Here is a 21,072-nt window from a genome sequence, read left to right on the forward strand (position 1 = left end):
GCACTGCAGGATCGCAAGGCCAGCATCTTCCCTGTAAGACTGGTGGGATATCAGCTCTCTCATTACAGCTCCAACCAGCCACATCACCCAGCCCAAAATGCCAAACACAAGGCAGTGATATTTGCGAGGGAGAGCCGGCTCCCCACGAGGGAAGCTCAAGCACTGCATCAAGAAAGGAAAACAGATCAAGATGGGGCCGGCTGGCTGTTCTGCCAAGGCTGCTGCAGGATCAGAAAAGCCTGCTTGAGCTCTTGCCTAAAACTGCAGATGCACGCAGCCAGGCTGAGGCTGCAGCAGACCCATCACCCTGCTCTGCAGAGAAAGGCAGTGTGGCCGCAGTGGGCCTCTGGCAGGAGGAAGACATGCCCCAGGTGTGACGAAACCCACACGCTGCTCTGCAGTGACGCCCACTGCGGCCAGGGTTAAGCACGGAGTGCTGCCCTCCTGGCCCCGAGCAGCCCTGCCCTGCGGATGCTTATCGGGGCGGCGAGCCGCGAGCACAAAAACAACAACCGCCACAAACGGATTTCAGCCAGTTCAGCACAGCGTGTTTCCAACTGCTTGGCAATCACAGACCAAGAGAAGCGTTTGAAAAAGGCCTCCCAGTGCAGGCCGGCTTCCCTGGAAAACACAGGGCTGAAAACAAAATACCAATTTCTGCCTGGTAGGGCAGGTAGCACCAGCAGCTGCAATGCAGTGCGCCACAAGGAATTACGCTCCAACACTCCTAAAATCCACGTGAAAGGTGCAGGCAATCTCTGCATCCCGGACAGAACCTACAAAGAAACTGACAGAGAGCAAACGCGCACGAAGCAGCTCCAGAGCAGTGTGCAGCTCAGCACCCTGCCTGTCCACAGCAGCCACCGCTAGGACTGGTTGGACCTCACCAGCTTGCCCTTTAAAGGCAGGAGGCCCGGCAGAGACAAAGGTGTGCTGCATTTACCTCTGAAGGGATTTAGATCTGGAGCGCTCGACACCAACAAACTGCTGAGACAGGCATTTGCTCAGGTGTATAAACATCGCAGGCGGCAAATGCCAGGTTTGCAAGAACTCTTCTCCACAGCTTAAGAATAAATTCAACTTGTTTTTGAATAATTACGGATGAATCATTCTAAAAAACTTTCTACAGTTTATCTTCCATTGCTAACCACGCAGCTGATTTTTTAATTTTTTTTTTTCTTCAATTATACATCTCCATCTACTGTCCTCCTAAACCACAGGCTGACGTTTCCTCTTGGTGTTTGGAAGTGACAGAACAGCTAACAGAAAACTAAATGTACTTGAGGTGGGAAGTGGGAAAAAAAGGCCACAAGTTAATTTCTCTCAGAAGCCAACGGTCCCCACCCAGAAACCTGCACACAAAAGAATACAGCCTTTTAAACTGGTAGGTTAGGTCTGAGACCAGCCGTAAGGTTTGTCAACCGTGACAAGCTACAGCTTGTTTAATAGTCGACTGGAGGGTTGAAAAGTCTCATAAAACCCAAGGGCCTTCCATAACAAAGCTTCTGCCACTTCTGGAGAGCATTCACACCCATTCAGCAGGCTTCTCCAAATATGCAAAGGTATTGCGAGCAAAGCCGTACCAAAAGCCAGCAGCTGGAAATGGAAGCTGTGAAAAATTCTAGCTGCGAAAACCTGAAGGGAGCATTAAGGAACAAACTGCTAACAGTGAGAGTAAGTAACCACAGGCATGGGTAACAAAAATGCTGCATGACCTCCCATCACTCAGATGCCTTTCTAAAATAGACACTTCAGCCTGACCACAAGTTATTGTGCAAGAATCACTGGGTGAAGCTGCGTGACCTGTTATCTCAAGGATTACAAAAGGAAAGTTTTTCTCAGGCCCATTTGGAAAGCTCCCTCTCTCCAGAAGGAGGTAAGTTTGCAGATGAGATGGAGCAGGCTCCTCCAGCCTGCCTTAAGAAGAACCAAAGCCAGCAGGCAGGGACAAGGACAGGGCCAGCAGGATGCTCTGCCTTCTCCAGCAGCAGTGCTCATAGCACCCCAGGCCACAGACTTCCCTGCACACACCTCAAGGGAAAAACCACAGTGCTATTTTATGGTGTGACAAATCCCCCACTACGGTGGCACATCCGTGCATCCTTTGCCACCCACTTCCATCTTGTTCCAAGCCTGTGTATTCATTCCAGTGCTGGCCCATCTTGAAGAGTGAACCTTCTCAAAGCTGCTCTTCCCAAGAGAGGAAAACAGTTTTCCTGCGTGAGCAGACCTTCAAAGACACATTAAATGCAAACACTTGCACAAAAGAGCCATCCTTTGCTTTTCTTTCCATGGCAGACAGCAGGACCAAGGAGCCAAGCAGTGAGGGGCGATGGCTGCAGCCCCACGTCTGCGGAGCAGCAGAAGATACACACTGCACGTACCTGAGCCTGCCAGCTTCATTTTGTGGCTTTGCTCATGAAGGAACATTTTTCATTTCCTAAGGAAATAAATGTTATGACAGTCACATGGACTGAGTTAGAAGTACAAAGACAAGCCTTCTTAGCAAAAGATCTGAACTTTTTATTAAAAAAAAAAATAATAAAATTAAACTGAAAAAAAAAATACATTCTCTGTGGAAATACAATCCGGGTCTGGCCATAAGGAGAGCAAGAAAGTTCTGAGGTCACGTTTTACAGTCTTTTGAAGCAGGAATGAAGCTGGTGCCTGCAAAGAGCTTCCTTTTCTACAAGACACCGCAATGTCACAGCATAAGAACTTGATGTCTTTACTTGGGCACTCTTCTTTATTCACAATAAAGCCCTTGTGAAGGAGATCAAGGCTGCATTTCATTGCTTTGACATGATGGTTAACCTGTGAACTTTGCCCCTGCTAATAGAATAATTTCTATTTGTTGATTCCTCTTTTGGGATCCTCAAGGGCAACAATCACTTTGTCCCAGCAGCCATTTGCATGTCTGGTGCCAAACTGTTTTACAGCTTCTATCTCCATGAGGTGCATCTGGAGCAACACCACCCAAACTCAGGAGCTGCAGCAGGACACAGCCACAGCACATCTCCTCCTGCACCCTAACAGGCAATTCCCAGGAGCTCTGTTGCACTTGGCTGAGTTGCACTTCCCTTATGAAAGCCCAACGAGGTCCTCAGCCACCAGAAAACCAATCCCACAGGAACACACGTGCTGACGGAGCTCGCAAAGGCAGCACACGCACGGGGCTGGCAGCAACTGCAGAACAAGGAAGCCACTCTTCCAGATAAGTCTCTCCCAGTCTGTGAAGCTGATTGCCAGCCAAGAAAAAGACCAAAATTTATGATTCAAAAGGGTAAATCTGTTGAATGCTAAAGGCATGGCTTTCCAGTAGAGCTAAATCGCTCTAAGGGTGGATTGCTGGGGGAAAAAAAAAAAAAAAAGGCAATTCCACCTTCCCACAATACTGCTCCCCTTCTTCCAGCATGGGCAGTAATGTGAATGCACCATGAAGACAAAGATCTAAGCCTACAGAAAAAAAAGAGAAACCAAAAAGGAAAGTGCAAAGAGGGGGTGGACAGACAATGGCACAGGGAAGACAGAAGATATAGGGACAGAAGGAAAAATAAACCCACTGGGTTCTGGTCGTTAGCTTTAGAGTTAAGTGCAGGGACTAATGAGGACCTGATGCTGACCACTTCAGTGGAACATTTTACAGAGTTTTTTTCCCCACCTTTGAATGTTTTTGATCAAAACAAGCTAAACACATTCTAAAAGCTGCTACTGTGTATCTTAGGGGACATAGGACCAAAGAACTCCAGATCTTACCAGAAAATTGCACTCCGGAGTCTTCAAAGGTAAAATCCAATTTCCACGTAGGATTTATAGAATTTGGATAATCTGACTTAAAACTACAGCAGTTCTACTTAAATTCATCACTGCCTTACAACAGAGAAGACCTCGCGCATGGCCTGTGAGTAATGACGGCTTTGCTTTCACGCACAAACACGACCTGCTATGATTCCATTTCTGAGCGTGACTCTGGGAAAAACACTTGAAATCCACGGCGAAAGGAAACCTCTGGGTGCTGACCACGATGCTGCAAAGCTTCCTGCAGCCCGTGGGCCTACAGATGTGACAGAAATGTCTCCTAGGGTACTGCAAGCTGGAGCCACATGCAAGCCACAACAGCAGAACCCCATGCGCCTTCTGACAACCAAATAAGCCCAGGAGCCCAGCATGGCCCAACAAGGTCCCCCAAGGCCCAGTATGAACCAGCAAGGTCCCCCAAGGCCCAACAAGGTCCCCTAAGGCCCACTATGACCCATAAGGTCCCCCAAGGCCCAGTGAGGCCATGCAAACCCTTCCCCTGCTGCCGCAGCTCTCACCCAGCGCTGCATCTTCCCAGAGATGCTCAGAATTACACTCGCAAGCAATTTGACTTTTTAATCATTTCAATTACTGTGACTAAAACCCTTCAATCGGAACAAAACAAGGAAAAATCACCCCTCTCTTTCTGAAGCAGTCTGCCTAGCTTAACAGACCATACCGAATTGTGAAGGTTTTCGCTTTTGTGGTCTTCACATATTTCATTTAATGCAGATAATTAACCTCAGTTTCTAATTTCCAGTCCTCCACGAGGAAGTGAAGTGATTGAATACATTCACTGACAGACGGAAAATTAAAATATTACTACAGCTTCTCCACGCGGCTCAAAAGGCAGGGCCTTGCTAAAGATCTTTCTTCTTTTATTTGACTGATTAACTGTAATTTGCTTAATGGATTTGAGGATGAGCCTAATAATCCAATGATATTTCCAGGAACTGATTTAGGATACGAGTACCTCTGTTCTGAGACGTTATACTGCAATTTTCTGCTCTACACATACTGTCATGGCTGAAACCAGGTTTCTCCACAGCACTTATTTCAGGAGGCACTTTCTGCAGCCCCAGAGCTTCAGTGGGAAAGGTGAGAAGCTCCACCACGACATGAGGCCAGCATGTGCTCCCCCAGCACTCCTGCATCTTCCTCAGCCCTTTTCCCACCAAGAAAGCTCGGTGTAACAGGATTTCACACTCTGTCCCAATTGTTAATAAATCCAGGATTATTAAAGAAAGGACTATAAATCTAGGACTATTAAAGAGAACAAATCCAGGAGGCAGCCATTTTTAAAACATCCAATAGTAACTAATTATTCAAGGGATTAGTCCATTATAACGACAACAAAGAAACTCTTAAAACATAAAGCCAAGCTGAAGCAGAACCGCAGATCAAACCCCAGGTGTACCACGTGGCTCACCTCCTGGGCACGCTCCTCTTCTTCCCCGGACCCACTCAGTTCTCATTCTGCTCTTCTGTACCCAGTTCCTTCCAAACAGAGCACAACTCAAACCAGCCCTACCTGTAACCTCATTCCCAAAATACAGGATTTCACGGTTTGTGTCGTCATTGCCAGCATGCATGAAAATAGGAAAAAAACAGCTGTAATCAAACTGTTTATAAAATTAATCAAGATAGAGCAAAACCTTTATGTTTTCTTTCCCTTAAATCAGACCAAACTGTAGAAGTCAAAGCTCCGTTTGCCAGGAAGCCTGCTGTTTACATCCCTCCTGGTTTCAGAGCTCCAGAGCTGTAGGGCAAAGAGGCGATGGAGACACCATCTCAGAGGACCAATACCAACACTGATCCATAACCAAATAACAAATACAACACTTCTTCATCTTCATGTGTTCAGAGGTAAAGCTATGGGCACAAAAGGCATTCTTCTTCAATTAAAATCCACTTTAAGACTTGGCAAATGCCAGTATAAATACTTCACACAGTTAATGTAAGCATTTCCACGCAGAAGTTTCATCAGCCTAACAACGTATTTCATAAAAGCTGGTGTGATTTCTGTGCAAAAACACAATCCATGCTCTCCTGTAAACCTTACAGCTGTGGAGTCACACCACGACGACTCACTGCTATCAGCACCAGACCCTGCCTCCCCCATCAGAGCCATGGCTTCTCTCAAGAACAATGCAAAACCCAAACTATTCCACTGCAGCTTACATCAATTTGGAAACAGCCACTGCTCTGCACATTGTTGTGGACTGTAACAATTACAAGTGGTGCTGCAGGCCCAGAAGTTTTAATTCAAGCCAAGCCATTAGCTAGCACTTGAAGTTACACACAATTATTGCCAGAAACGCAGGGTCACCATTGGAAAAAAAGTTTAGGGCCTGTTAGAGTTAAAATTACTTGAAATGGGACCCAAGTAGTGCTCCTGGCATCCCACAGACCCCACACAACCCAAGGAGCCCCAGCACTCTGAGGCAGTAGCCACGTGCCTGCTCTTCTACCCCAGCCCTTCTGCTCGTGGTACAGGAGAATTGCTGCTGTCTGACGCTTCTCTTCTCGCAGACAGGAAAAGAGGTAGTTTCTCTGATAGTCTCGTCCCAAGCCACTGAAAATGTAAATATCTTAAGAAAGACACTCCTGTATGTGTTTCCAAGCCAACTGCAGCATCACTAATCAAGGAGATACCAGTGGGGCACTAGTAGTGTTTCCTGAACAGAACGAATGTGACACACAGCACGAAAAGAGATTAAAGAGGAAAAAGGGAAAAGAGCAAGCAAGTAGAGAAGCCATTTGAGTCAGGCAGAGGTGGTGGGCAGCACTTTTGGTTACTTCCCCTACTAAACATGTCCAATTGTCTATCTAGAGCCCCATCTTCCATTCCGTGGATGCTGACGGTGCTTGAATGAGACACCTCTGGGTCAGATGCACCCACCCTTGGTGTGCCCTGGCAGCCAACCCAAGCTCCACGCTACCAGACTGAAGCCAGTGCTTTCCTTCCTGTTGTTACATACAGGTTCAACACTAATGAGCAGCCTCTTCCAAGCAAATGCTCTCCCCTGAAGCTCCAGTGGCTCAGTCCACAGACACATGTGCTGATTCTTCAGCTCAAGGCAGTGTTGGTAAGACAGCAACGCAAACCTGGAACAGTCTGAACGCAGACTGCTCTGCACCAACCGCTGTAACTGCACATCTCCAGCCTTCTGCTCGTTCAGCACAATTAACTCCAACTCCTTCACTGCATCGTTTTGAGTTAGACGCATGCAATTTAATATTTAATTGTTAATGAAGCAGCAAGCCTCAAAATTAAGTCTGCCAGCTAAATTTCAGCTCCTTCCTCACGCAGGCCAAACCTGTGACTGTCAGCCTGCTGATGTAACACAGGCAGCAGAGATCCCACACCTGCCCTGAACCAGGCTCCGCTGCTCCTCTCTCTTGCAATGCAGCATTACTCACTGAGGTTTGGGATGAGTCTCTGACTAGAGGTGTTGCATCCCGCTACAGCCTTCCTCAGCTGTTGCTCCTCTTGCTCAGCACCCTGTTATAAAGAACAGACTGTGTTCTGGGGAGAGCTGCTCCCATGTGTGCCCAGCACAGCTGCGGGGACCTTCCCAATGGCCACAGCCTTTTCACTTGAATGACCAACACCTGGGGAAAGCTGTGAGCTTGGTCAGTTCAGCACTGTGGAAGCAAACACTCATATCATGGAGCCAGCTTCCCTTAAAAAAAAAAATAATGAAAGAAGTATAAATCAAAGCTTCCACATGCAAATTGCTGTGTCAGTGCCTATGACACTCCCTTCCCCCAGCCCATCAACATCTGTTAATGGGAGACTTCACCTGCTACCACCTGTCCTCTCCTCCCCCTCCTCCAGGTTTCATTTTTAACACACAGCTCAAACAAACAAAGCAATGGGCAAAACCAACCCCAACCTCCAGGCTTTGGGAGGAAAGCAGAGTGCTCCCCCATAACGCTGCCTGCTCTGCTTCATTACCAACACGGAAACCAAAGCCAACATTTGTGATGCTGCTCCCCAAAGCCCTGGGAGCACAGGTTTTTGGGAGCGGACGGGGAAACCCTTCTGATGCAAAGCTGAAGAGATGACAGAAGGGACCTCTGCAGACAGCAGACACAACTGTGATGTGATGGTTCGGCACCACGCGCCAAGTTTCCCAATTTTTAAAACGTGTCTGTTTTACAGGAGTGCTTGAAAACCAGGCTGCAGGGCAGTTCTAAGGCACGGGTTTAATTTCTGCTCCTCATATCTGAAAAACCCAGTCCCGGTGTGTCAGAAGAAGGTTAATGAAAGATTTAGCTGCGCTCACAACCACGTTAGTGTCGGTTTCGGAAGCTGCGAGTTAATGCCTGAGATCTTCGGGGGTTGCCCTCTTTGAAGTTCACTGATCCATAACCAATGTCCAATTAATTTGCAGGAGCCTAACTATAATGACTATTGGCCTTTTCCTACGCGTACAAAAACGCAGTGGGTAACAGCAGTGCTTTTTGCTTTGGGATACACTCACATACACGCACACTTGCACTAACAACGCCTTGTCTTCTGCACTTGGAGCAGTTCTATGCTCGTGTGGGCACAGAAATACAGCATTAAGATTTAAGAACCTTCTGCTGCAAAAAGATTTGGAGCCAATTCAAGACGCTCCCTTTGTAACAGAGACACACTCCTATTGCATTTGGTCAGATCCCTCTTTATTTAGAGTTTCCACAGAAGCCAAGGAATACACGTTAAATCTTGTGAAGATTAAACAGGCCTTCAGATATAATGCAAAACAGCTTATTGCAACATTCCCTCAAGAACAGAGACGACAGATTCTTCCACAAAAAAATAAGTCTGTAGAAATGTTCAAACCAAATCAGGACAGGCTCAGCCTTCCAACCACTGCACAAGGATCGCTTCCTGCTGCACGCAGCTCCACCAGCTTCCAAGGCTCTTCCTCGCAGGAGAAAGCAGAAATGTTTGCACAATAAGATGCCACTGTTTGAAAAACAGTCTGTTTGAGGCAGCTATTTCTACGCAGCGTTCAGGAAGCGAGCTATTTCAACCACAAGGACTTGCACAGAGCTGAACAATCAGACTCCTAAATTAGGATCTGGGCAGGCTGTTAGAACAAAATGCATAGATCACACTACTGAGCAGTGCCCATCTTCCATGGAGATGCTCCGGACACTACTGCACTGACAAACCAGCACTTAAAATAAATAATCACTCATTTTCAGTTACTTACTTCAGGCTCCAAAATGACTCCTGCTCTGGTGAGAACAGTAAACACATCCCTGCCTCCAGACCCAGCAGGTCAATGGAGCGTCAGCAGCCACAATGACAGGCTGTCAGAAACAACAAATTAACAGCAGCACGTTTCTCCTGACCTCCATCCCCTAGGTAAAGATTTATTTCGCGCTGTTCCAATCTAGTAAGAAAATGCATGAGATTGAGGAATGCCACCCCAAAATATTTCTATTCCATAATGTATTTCTGAACCGTTTTAAAGGCTGGCATGAATGTATTCAGGTACAGCGAAAACTGTGCATTTGTTCTGAAGCAGGACCTGAGGAATGCAGTATTCGTGCAGGTCTTCACTACCTGCTCTAGAACAGAAACTAAACTCAACTTGAGCAAGTTGCTGCCAGTCTTAAGCCACTCTTGCTTAAATAAAATATACTTAAATCGTGGACTTTTCTAATCCTATCCAGTCAGTACCCAGCACTCGGTGCAAAGCCACTGCAAGAAACATTCAAGGTTTTTATTAACTCCAAGAGAAAGTCCCAGGATTCTGGGATTCTGTTTTTCAGACTCCTGATTAAAACAGCACGAGCTCACACCAACTCCCTTTTTTTTTTTTTCTCTCTGAGCTTCACATGCAACACCCCCTCCTCAAAATCTGTTTGAAAACAGAAATAAAAATGAAAACATTTCACCACCTGAAAGGCACCGAGACCTTGTGCAGGGCAGGATGCACATCCATCTGCCAGCATAAAGGGACAGGGTGGGGAGAAGCAGCACAGAAATGCAGCTTTGAAGAGGACAGTTTGGCTACTTCATTTTGTAACCATCAAAAAGTGACAGAACTTGGCCTAAGCAGGTCTTAAAACAAGGAGATTTTATTTTAAAGAAGTAGGAATGTGTGTCTGGCTGCGTTTTGTTGATTCAGCAAGGGTTACACACACACATGCTTATTGATCCCAGAGAACTCCCTGCTAAGTTAATTGTCTGGAATTTTAACTGAGCTCTCAGCAAGTTTCAAAACGCGTGTTGGCTGGGAATGGGTGGGGGACCCAAAGAAAAGCACAGGCTGAACAATTGGGCAACTCCTCTAGAGAAAAAAATCAAAATATGAGTGATGAGTGGAAAAGCTGCAACATGGAATAATGTTAACTGGGTTTGGGGATTCCTACTTGCTGGAATCCACTATCAGAAATCTTGACTGCAAAGCAATACCATTTACAGGGAGCATCGTGAACCCCATTTGACCCATCTACACGTGACAGACATCAGGGTATTCCCCGCAAGCTTCCTGCAGCCTCTAGTTGTGGCTCATCACCATTTCCTTGTATATTTACAAGGGATTTTACCATGAGCTGTACTCATCTGCACTCCTGTAACTGAACACTGACCTTCCGTCACTGCAGGCTACAAGCCAGCCTGACACCGCAGCTCTCTGCTCGCTCTGTGCATACTGGGGCTGCCCACAGCTCTGCACTGTCTGCTGCCTCCTACCTACACCCAGACCACGTTCAGCAGCATTTCCTCACAGCAAAGAACGTACTGCAGATGTGATTCAGGGGAATTGGACAGGAACAGCCAAAGACACCCTACAAATAACTCACAGTACATTCAGATAAGCTGTGTTTCAACCTAACGCCCATGTGACACTGTCCCATGCTGATGCTCAACCAGCCCCAAGCGCTCCCAGCTGCAAAGCAACTTCTGCTTCCCAGCAACTCCAACCTCACAGCAGCCCCCAGGGGCACCCGGAGGCCCCTGAGGAAGGCCCAGCCAGCGCACTCACGTACCTGAACTCCCTGCCCTCGCTGTACCGCCGGGTGGAGGTTGCACGCTGGGTTGCAGTCTCCAAAAGCAGCTTCTGGGTGAGCCTGCTCGAGGGTGCGGAGTCCCTGCTGGCCTCAGGCTCAGTGTCTTGGTCACATTTCCACTCCTCGTCCTCATTCAGAGTAGGCAGATAACCAGGTAGCCCTTTTCCTGTCCCAGACCCTGAGCTCGGATCGCTATAAATTTTTGGACTTTCCCCACCTGTCCTTGTGTATTCCAAATAAATATCCGACTTAAGGAACAAAGGGTAGGTATTGTCTTCTATCATGCATTGAATCTCAGTTTGGGCCTGGTCAAACATGTCAGGGTCAATCTGCAATTTCATCACACAGTCTTTTATGAAGCTTTTTGTGGCTGGTTTGATCTGCCGGGACACAATGCCGTTGTTGTCCAGAATGTACTTTTTGTAAATGGCTTTTGCCAGTTTGAGTCTTTTTTCCTCATTGGACACACACGGCTCCAACTTCCTGAAGCCACTGCAGGCAAACCAGAAATCCAGCAGATCCGCACAGTCCTCCTGTTTCAGGAACGTCCTGAAGAGATTGATGCCGTCCTGATCATCGAGCAAGGAGTGCAGCGACTCGGCCCACTTCAGGTAGGGTGGAGTTGGCGAAGCACTCCCCTCAGGTTCATAGCCCAAATCCAAATCGGAGCGCCTCGGTGTTGCGGTGGACGTCTCATTTCTAACCACATCACTTTTACTGGAGTAGAAACCGTGGCTGACCGGCCTTGGGTCTGTGGACACGAGCTCACCCTCCTCACCAGGGACCGGTGGCCTTGGAGCATCTTCAGTGAAGCTTCCTCCGAGGTCCAGAGGGAAGCCCTTCCCTTGGATATTCATCTTTCTGGCGCTTGCTTGAACAGCGGGGAAAGAGCCGAAATCTCAGATCACCAACACCTGTATCTCCAAGGTGAACACGTTCGTTCTGCTGAAACAGATAAGAAAGAAATCCGTTAAGTATCGCTGTAAATAAACATTCTAAGACTACAAGCTACTAATTTTGTCCTCCATGATTACTGCATTAAATCCTCTTTTTCTGAAAATGACAGAGAAGATCTCAAAACTTCATATCCAGCCTTCAGCACAACCAGTATCAACGGTGCGAGGCTCACAGCCCCCAACCCCACACTGTGGGCAGTTCTCAGGACTGTGGGATGTGGGATTCCCCATATCCAAGGGATGTATGCTCAGCTGAACAGCCCACAGGACACATGTTCACTTCTACAGTCTGACATTAACCTCTCTGCTGAGCCTACCTGGCCAGCACACACACCAAGTCATATCACAGCACTACGTTTCTATCTGGCTACCAACCTAGGAAATTCTCACCCTCAACAAGGAATTTACGTTGAGGTTTGTGAAAAATGTTCTAAGAGAACATTCTGCTGGTAGCGAAACTGAGATTACACCTTAACCAAACACAGGTGTCTTCTGTCACTCAGTGACATTCCCCTCTGATTTCAGAACTACACTGCATCAGCTCATCGAGCTCCAGGGGACTCCAGATGCATCACTGACCCCAATACTTTGGGCACGTGAACAACATTCTTGCTTCAAACGGGCACGTCAGGTCAGGGCTTTGGCTCTGCCACCATTTCTCATAGAGGCCATTGAGAAAAAAGCTTCATTGGAGCTAACCGTACAGCATGCTGAACGCCTGAGAAATCCTACCCAGGTCAATAAAGGAAGATGAGAAGATCGTCTCTAGAAGGAGATGTGATCAAACACAATGTTTTAAAAGAAGGGAGCGAGCCAACATGGAGGATGGGAGGTGTGGGGAGGGAGGGGAAAGCACCAGACAATCCCAGGGCTGCCACTTTCCCTGCTAACGCAGTGACCATCGTTTCAAAGCAGCAGAAGTTGTGTTTCACTGGACGCTGCCGGCCCTGAGGCCCCGAACAGAGCCAAGCAGCAGCTGCCTGACACCCCGCTCCTCGTGCCGTGTTGAACCAACCGCGCGTGAGGACACAGCGGGGACACGCGTTTCAGCTTGGCTCACCGCACCCAAACGAACGCATCTTTTGGACGTTCTGCCTTTTTTCCCCCTTTTCCTCTCCTCAGCTGAGCCGAAAGCCGTCCTTACGGCCCACCTGTATGCCTCCGACCGGCAGCAGCGGGATGGGAGCCGCTCGGCCCTACGTGCTGCACCCTCTCGGCCCTAATAGCGAGCCCGCTGTCACCCGCAGCCGGCCCGAGCCGCACGGAGCACGCGGGCACCGCGCTGCGATTCGCCACGGTGCCGCCAAACGCGCCCGTACCGCCCAGCGCGATTCCGGCCGCCGCGGGCTCCCACCTTCCCGACCCGGAGCCCGAGCCGGCGCTGCCCGCAGCGCGGGGCCGGAGCCGCCCCGTGGGAGCGGGCACACGAGGCTCATTGTGGCCGCGAGCTCCGATCCGCGGCGCCGGCACGGGGCAGCTCGGCGGGCCGGGCTGCACGCCGCCCCGCGGCCCCGGTTCCCGGCTCCCGGCTCCCGTCCCGCCCCGCTCAAAGTTCCCCGCAGGACGCGGCCCGCGGCGCTCGCGCGGATCCGTCCCGGTGCGCGGCGGCGGCGGCCCGGAGCTCCGCGGGAAGCGGCGCTGCCCCGACGAGCGCGGGCTCCATCCGCCCCGCCGCCCCCGAGCAACTTCGGGGAGCCGCCCCGCCGCCCCATCCCCCCGCCCGGCCGCGGCCCGGCCCGCTCCCGGGGCGGCCTAGTACCGGCGCGGCGGCGCCCGGCGCGGCCCCGCTCCGCCCGCACGGCGGCGGCCTCCGGCGCGGCCTCGGCGCAGGGCCTGGGCTCGGGGCCGCCTCCCCGCCCGCTCACTCACCCGCACGGAGCAGCGGCGGCGGCGGCGGCGGCGGCGCGGAGCCCGGCCCATGCGGCTCAGCAGCGGCGGCCCGGGGCGGCGGGCGGGGCGGCACAAAGCGGGCGGCCCGGGACGCCCATGGCCGCGGCCGCTGGCTCTGGCGGCGACACGGAGAGCAGCGAGCCCCGCACCGCTCCGCCTGCGCCGCTGCCTCGCAGCGCCGGGGAGAGCGGCTCAGCCGCGCCCCCCGCGCCCCCGCCCGGTACTGCGGGCCCCGCCGCGCCGCCAGCCCGCGCCGAGCGGCCTCGGGGGCGGAGCGGTACCGGGCCCGGCCCGTGGGAGGCGCCGCGCGGGGCTCGGCCGGCGCCCGCTCCCGACGGCCGGCGGCCGGGGCGGCCCCGGGCCCGGCCGGCTGCCCGGACGCGGTGGGTGCCGCGGGCCGGCCGTGCCCGGAGCTCCTCCGCTCGCACGGGGCCGCCCCGCGCCCGGCCCCTCCTCCTCGGGGCCCGGCGCCGTACCCCGGCCCCGCCGGCCCTCCGTCTCCGCAGCGCAGGCCGCACAACGCGGGCTGCGGCCCCGCGCGGCTCAGGGCACGGCGCGGCACCGGCGGGCACAAAGCACGGCGCTCTCGCAGCCCAGCCGGGCCTCCGGCGCCCCGCAGCTCGTGCCCCGTCGGGCGCGGTGCCGGGGGCTTCGTGGGGAGCGAGGCAGGAACGGAGACCCGAGGAGAGCCCCGCTGAGCGCCGCTTTGTTCGGAGCAGCTCCAGAGGTTGGGGAGGAGCGGAGAGCTGCCTCTCTCTTTTTTTTTTTTTTTTTTCCCCCCCTTCTCTATCTGGGCAAAATAAGCCCTAAGAGCTCTGCGGACATCCTGGGCGGGATGCAGCCCGGGAGATGCTCGTGCAGCGGAGAATTCCAGCGGTGCGGCACGGCAAGGGGCTGGCATGCAGCTCTGCTGAGAAAGGGCAGTGAGCTCCGTGCCGGCTCCGTGGTGCTGCAGGCCCCGCGGCGCTGATCTGAGCACTGCCCAGAAGCGCACGAATGTGGGGCAGGGGATGGAGGAGCTCGGATACAGCCGCTCCACCAGCGGCTCTGGCCTTGGCAAACAGCCGTTTTCAAAGAGCGGCTGTCTCCTGCTGCTCTGAGCTGAGCGGTTCTGCAGCAGAGAGAAATGAGGGAGCTCGCCAAGAGATGGCACTGCACGGGCTGAAATGGGGGAAACAACATGGAGACCTGAGAGAGGGTCGGGGACACGGCGTCCTGCCCAGAGGCATCCGGATGGCTGCGGGAGTGATGTCCCGGCACAGAGTGCTGTGCTGCCTGCGAGAGCTGGGTGACTGCAAAGAGATGAAGGGGATTAATGCATGCAGAGGCCAAGCAAGAGTAGTCCTACAAAGAAACACGCAGCCGGCTTCTCCCCTGGAAAGCGAGCATGGTCAGAGCCCTGGACCATGCATGCAGAGCCCTAGGTATGATCCCAGAAGCTAAGCAGCAAACAAGCCATAAGGCAGTCCTCTAAAAATCAGAAGTGGCTCAGGAAGATCTCTGGTAGGGATTGAGTTCTGGTTTTTGATACAACTAGCATTCTCCTATTGATGCGGGTACTATTGCATGTACCTGCGTGCTCAACATTTTCTGACATTTGTGCTTTGTTTTCACGTGTTTCAGGGAACGCTCTCAGAAAAGTACAGCATTTTTTAGCCTTCTGGAATGCACAAAAGTTCACCCCAGGCAGCGACTCTCCCTTCCTGGCTGCAGCACAGAGCCGGCAGGATGGTGCGGGTCCTCGGGCTCTTTCATGCGAGTGATGCTGGAAGCTGATTTACATGTAACAGTGCAACACTGATCTCAGGCATAATAATAGAAAAGCTGATGTGGGATTCAGCTGGTAAAGAATTAAAGGATGGGAATATAATTAATGCAATCAGCTTGGCTTCTGGAAAATAGCTCTTGTCAAACTCTGATGTCATCCTTTGAAGAGATTACAAGTTTGGCTGATAAAGGTTATGGCATAGAAATAACAGACCTGGACTCTGTTCAGGCATGTGACTTAATCCATATAGTATTCTGATTAAAAATTAGCACAATACAACATCAAGAGGGACACCTTAAAGGGACTGGGAGCTGGCAAACCGACAGGCATCAATGGGGAATCCTTGCAGAATGGGAGCACGCTCAGTGGGTGTCCACAGGGTTTGATGTGAAGCCCAGTGCTATTCAGCATTTTCATCAATGGTCTAGAAATAGATTAAAAAGCCCTGCTGAGAAAAATGCAAGGGCTGTGGAAATGAGGGGGGCAGGAGACACGGACGAGGTCAAGACAGCTGCAGAAAACTTTATAAGCTGAATCCAGGCAAATAAAACGTGGTTGGATGTGAGCAGCTGCAAAATGATGCCTCCAAGGAGCAGAGAATACATACAGAGTGCTGCATCCCACAGCACCCTGCATCCTGCAAAGGATTGACTGGAAAGGAGCTTAGTTTGGGAGGAAGGAAAACAGAGCAGGAGCAGCAGGGCCCTGGGAGCCATCTGGGAGCTGCAGCTAAGGGGTCAGGCTGCCTTGGCTGCAGGAACGGGGCAATGGAAGTAGCTGTGTGATTGTAGGTGTGTAGGATGGCAAGCAAGGGCAGACACGTGCAGGATACCCGAGTGCAGCATCCACAAAAGGAAAAGGATGGTGAAAACTTACAAGAGTTAAAGCTGACGCCAGCTCTAGAGAAATTGCTTTGCCTGAGAAATGCAGCCTCCTCAGCTAGTTCAAAGGAGCCTGAGGGATGCCCTGATTATAGTGCTTAAGCAGCTTCGTGGGTGAGAGACTATCAGGTATTAGAGAGCTTTTCATCTCTCATGGAAAGGCCCAGAAAGAATTTGTGGCCCGAACAGAGTTAACATGCGAAGCTGAAGCCACATCTCTCTGTGACATTGTTAGAAGAGATTTCCAGAGGTAAGGGGTGGGGAGAAGGGGTGGGATAACAGTTTGGGGTGCAGTGGGATGCACAGAGCTGAAGTGCATGGGCTCCTGTGTGTGCCAGGCCAGCACCCTCCTACCTGCAGCTCCTGCAGCAATGCCAGCCCTGCTAAAGACAGCCCTAAAGACAGGGGTGGCTCTGACTCCTGAGGCTCCCCGAGGCACTGGCAGAAGCCACAGGAGCTTTCAGTTGCAGCTTAGAGAAGAGGGGCCAGCCAGGGCCTTGGAGGCTGTGGCCGTATGGCAGTTTGGCCAGCTTATAGCTGGGGAGGAGTGGCTCTCCCACTTGCTACCAGATGTTTAGCCACGGGGTCCTTTTCAGAAGTTCTACCCTGCTTCAACACAGGCACAAAGTCTCCAATACACACAGCAAACGTTCTCCTCCCCCATGTTTTCCTCAAATGCTCTCTTCCACTGCACCTAAATTCTTGCTACAGCCTTTGCAGCTGCTATGCAGGAAGAAAGCCTGCATGCTGCTGTCTGCACTACAGCATGATGATGAAGGCTTGATGGCACTCCAGCAGCCCAACAGGCAGAGATTTCCTCTCACTACGGGGACCCTGCTCCCTGTTACCAAGGGCTGACAGCACGCAGTGCCTCTCACTGCTGGTCACAGTGCTGTGGTCATGCTATGGTGCAATCACAGCAAAGTCCTAATCTGGTTTCTTTCATTATATCCTCCTCCCCAGGTCTCCTGGCTCGGCAGAGCTGTCTGGCTGTGCTGGCATTGTGCAGAGTGCTCATCGCAGGGAGACACGGCTGAAGGAAGGGCTCTGCAGCCCGTCAAGGTGTTGCTTTTCTGAGAAATTCAGGAGGGAAATCTCTGCCCCCAGCTATTCATTGCTTCTCATCCACAGCAGGATCAGATCCTCAGTCTGCCTACAAGGCAGGTAAGATGTAGCCAGGCAGCCACCTCTCTTGCAGCTGTAGAGGTGAATACCCTCCGGGCTCATGCCATGCTCTCCCTCTTTCATTTCCTGTTTCTCAGAATAGTGAGAGCCATGGGCTCCCTCTGGAGTCACCTTGCTGCTTTTCACACATTGCTTCGCCCACACGAAGGAGCCCAGTCCCTAAGTTTTGCCTAAGGCCAACATTGCCAACTTTAGATTTGCTTGTGGATATCAAATGAGTGAAAATCCAAATCAAGTATCCCTGGCTACACAAGGGAGGAATCAGACTGCAGGATCTTCCAGGGCTTCCTTTGCTTCCCCTGTGTCTGAAAGGTAAAGGCCAACGAACCCAAGCAAATCGTTTTCCCCTTCAGTCAGTTTTATAGCATTCCCCCTGCCTTATATTTCCAAAGTTACATCAGCTGAGGGGCTGCCTGTGTTCTGGTGCATTGCTCAGCCTGAACAGACCTGGTTTAAGCCTGTAGGTGGCCCATGTCAAACAAGAGTGATGTCATATGTTCCTCAGCTCCTGCTGTACATGTTAATTTCTATCTCAAAGAGCCACCAAATCCTAGATGATGTTGAAAGCTTTGCTGAAATCCCAGTAGATCACATCTACTGGCTCCCCTTGGTCAATGAGGCAGGTAAACTTGTTGTAAAAGGACATGAAGTTAAGTAAGCAGGACTTTTGCCTTGCGAACCCATGCTGGCTATGACCAGCGGCTTCATTGTCTTTCACTCAGGGCTCTGGGGGTCCCAGGGTCCATCATCAGTATTAAAGACAGAAGGAAAGAAGGCATTAACTCTGTTTTATCAACATCCCTATTTGTGAGGTTGCTCATCAAGTAACAGACCAACATTTTCTCAGTTGTCTTGTTGTTAACATACTTAAAAGAGCAGGTTTTTTTTTTTGTCCTCTACTGTACTATCCAGCTCCAACTTTAATTGAGCTTTATCTGCACAAATTTTCTCCTCACAGTCATAAACAGCATCTCTGTAGCCCTCCCACATCTGACCTTGCTTCCAGCAGCCTTGCACTTCCCTTTTCCACCTAAGCTCTACAAGAAGATCCCTGCTCAGCCAAGCCAGCCGTCTGCCCCACGTGCTTGACCTCCAGACTCCCTCAGTGCCTGTACTAAGAAGTTAGCTTCAGGGGGTTTTAAGAATCTCCTGGATGTTTGTATCAGCTGTGTGGTATTCCCAGTTAATGCCTGGGACCAGCTCCTGTGCCAATAAACTTGTGCTTGTGGAGCTTGCTTTTAATCTCACCTGCTGCCTGGCTTGCCCGAAGCGTGGTGGGTCAGACGATTAATGATGATGCTTGATGGTTGATGACATGATAACATCCCATGCACACTTCTAATAGCAGAGTCCTGCCATGGGTGGTGCAAGTGTGAGGGATGGTGTTCCTCCAGTATTTTTTGGGGGGACAGAATGCACTAGATGGTGCTGTTCAACCTTTGGCTATAATTTAAAAGGACCCTCGGAGGTCATAGCTGGTTTTATAGAAAAGCTTTTTTGGAACTGGGGACAAATAGTAATATCCTGAAGCTGCTTAACAGACATCTAAGCCTAACAGCTCTCTTCAAACAGCCTTCCTCCCCACCTGGGTCTGCCTCCCACTAATGTGCTAGCTGTGGAAATCTCAGGGAGCAGCTGCCCAGAGATGTGCTAAATATAGGAAACAGAATCAGCCACCACCACTGTGCAAAGGGCTAACAGCCTCCTGGGGTTTCTCAGCCCTGTTTGGCTGTATTGCAGTGGATGCCTGTGGGATGTGGTGGTCAGGGCTGCCTGATGGGAAGGGCTGGGGGAGCCATGGGCTCCCAGCAGAGATCCTTAATGGTAGGGCTGAAAGCCCCAACAGCCTCTTGGGTGACTGGAAAGCTTGAGAGACTGGGACACAGAGATCTTAAATGATCCCTATTGAAGGTGAGGAGCAGCTCCCCTCTGCTTACCTCATCCTCTACGCACACCTGAAGTCCATTCATTTAAGAGGCAGGAAATGGTTTGGCTACATAAACAGCAATGGAAAAGAGGGCTGCTAAGAAACAGGGTGAAAGGATGCAAGAAATGGATGGGAGAGGATACTTTTAGCTCCTGGACCACTGGCAAAGTGATACCTGCAGAGCAGGAGGGGGAAAACATGCTGACAGTCAAGAAAGAAGTATCAGCATCATGGCACAGGGCATTGGAAGCACTTGGCTGCTGGGCACTGCAGGCAGCTGGGTCACCTCAGGACAGGGACAAGGCACACTGAAGACCTCAGCTGACAGAGAGGCATCCACAGCCCAGTGGCACTGCTGTGGTATGGAAGACACCCAGAGCCACAGACACAGCTGGTGTGAGAGCAAAGGGTGAGGAGTGGGCCTGGGTGCAGCTGGGATGGGGGCTGGAAGGCAGCTCCTGCCCACTGACACAGTGGGGATACCCAAGGCAGCTGTGCCAGGCTGGATGTGGGCTATGAGCCCATCCCTAACAGTGTCAGTTCCCCAAAGGCATCTGCAGTGCAGCAGGAGCTGCTCTCTGTTTCTCACACCATGGCTTGCAGTGCAGGTTCTGCGGGGTGCCTGTGCATCCCACCTTGTTTCATTTCACTGCCCTGGGAGAGATGAACACACCCAAATTCCTCAGCTTGAATTTGCCTCCAGTGCAGGGCAAAAGGGATGAAGCAGAAAAACGCTTGTTCCAGCCCAATCTGGCTCCCAGTTACAGAACTGGAGGCAAACCACTGACCGAATGAAATTCAAGACTGTATGCAGCAGCCACCTTTTCACAGACAGGGCTGGCACTCCCCCAAGCACAGCTTGTGAGCTCTGCCTCCTTGTGATGCACTGGGTGAACATTTGGACCATGCTGCCCTGTTTCTACCACCAGTCTGTCCTTCTGGACACTGCCTCCAAACAGCTTATGCTTTTTTGCTCAGATACTGCTTTATTATTATTATTGTTTTAGAAAGACCACACATGAATCCACAGTCCCTAGCATTGGCTAAATAAGCTGCACAGAGGATCGGGAATCCAGAACTTCTCCTCTCTGACCAGGCAGAACACAGCAGCTCACTGGCAGCTGTCTCCTGCTTGCTCCTGCACCTCTGTAGTGAGAGTAATAACTAGTAACAGTAATGGCTAATAGCAACTTTCCATCCATTTGTCATGGCCTGCCTGCCTATGGTTCCTTTGTCCTTGGCTGCACTAACACCCATTGGTTTGGATGTTTTTCTCCCTGAACTAACTGCCTCAAGTAACTCTTGGGCTCCCTTGCCATCTTTCTGCCCAAAAATCTCCCAGTTTTTGCTCAGGTTTGACCACCTAGTCCATGTAAAGCAGGACATGGTGTGTATTAGAAGTTGTTGTCTACAACAGTGACTATTACATACCCTCAGCCTGCACTGGAAGGGAGTTGAGGGCAGCCATCAATAAGCTGACAGCTATTTCCATCTCACAGTGACAGTGCCCTGGGATAAGTGCAATCACTTTCTTTTAGCAAAGTCATCTGTGGCTGATGAACTGTCCAACGGTGCCTTAGGCGAGCATAAAACCTGCAGCAGAAGCTATGGAATTGAAGCTACAAGTTAGAGTCAAAATTCAAGTCCTTA

At 51.0% G+C, this 21,072-nt stretch overlaps 1 protein-coding gene and 1 long non-coding RNA gene across 5 annotated transcripts in view; one reads left to right on the top strand and one right to left on the bottom strand.

Annotated features, from left to right (window-relative positions):
• The window catches only part of AXIN1 (axin 1), a 68,635-nt gene extending 54,864 nt beyond the window's left edge, over window positions 1-13,771 (bottom strand). The window contains exons 1-2 of one of the 2 annotated variants that reach the window (XM_090151594.1): window positions 13,641-13,771; window positions 10,795-11,757 (exon numbers count right to left, since the gene is read on the bottom strand). In XM_090151594.1, coding sequence (XP_090007720.1) covers window positions 10,795-11,672 — 878 coding nt within the window. In that variant the 5' untranslated portion in view covers window positions 11,673-11,757; window positions 13,641-13,771. Of the gene's footprint in view, window positions 1-10,794; window positions 11,761-13,640 lie in introns of both variants that reach the window. The other variant, XM_031595220.2, reaches the window with a different exon arrangement.
• A 448-nt stretch (window positions 13,772-14,219) lies between these two features.
• LOC149915732 (uncharacterized) lies at window positions 14,220-19,595 on the top strand. 3 transcript variants are annotated; one of them, XR_016471703.1, is made up of 3 exons: window positions 14,220-16,560; window positions 17,274-17,807; window positions 18,454-19,595. It is a non-coding gene; the product is annotated as an uncharacterized LOC149915732 (long non-coding RNA). The 3 variants fall into 3 exon arrangements; XR_016471704.1 differs by having other exon boundaries at window positions 17,274-17,474; window positions 17,573-19,595; XR_016471705.1 differs by having other exon boundaries at window positions 17,274-17,474.
• The last annotated feature ends 1,477 nt before the right edge of the window (window positions 19,596-21,072 follow it).

This window comes from Phasianus colchicus, chromosome 16 (assembly GCF_987193195.1).
Source record: "Phasianus colchicus chromosome 16, bPhaCol1.hap1.1, whole genome shotgun sequence".
Lineage (NCBI taxonomy): Eukaryota > Metazoa > Chordata > Aves > Galliformes > Phasianidae > Phasianus > Phasianus colchicus.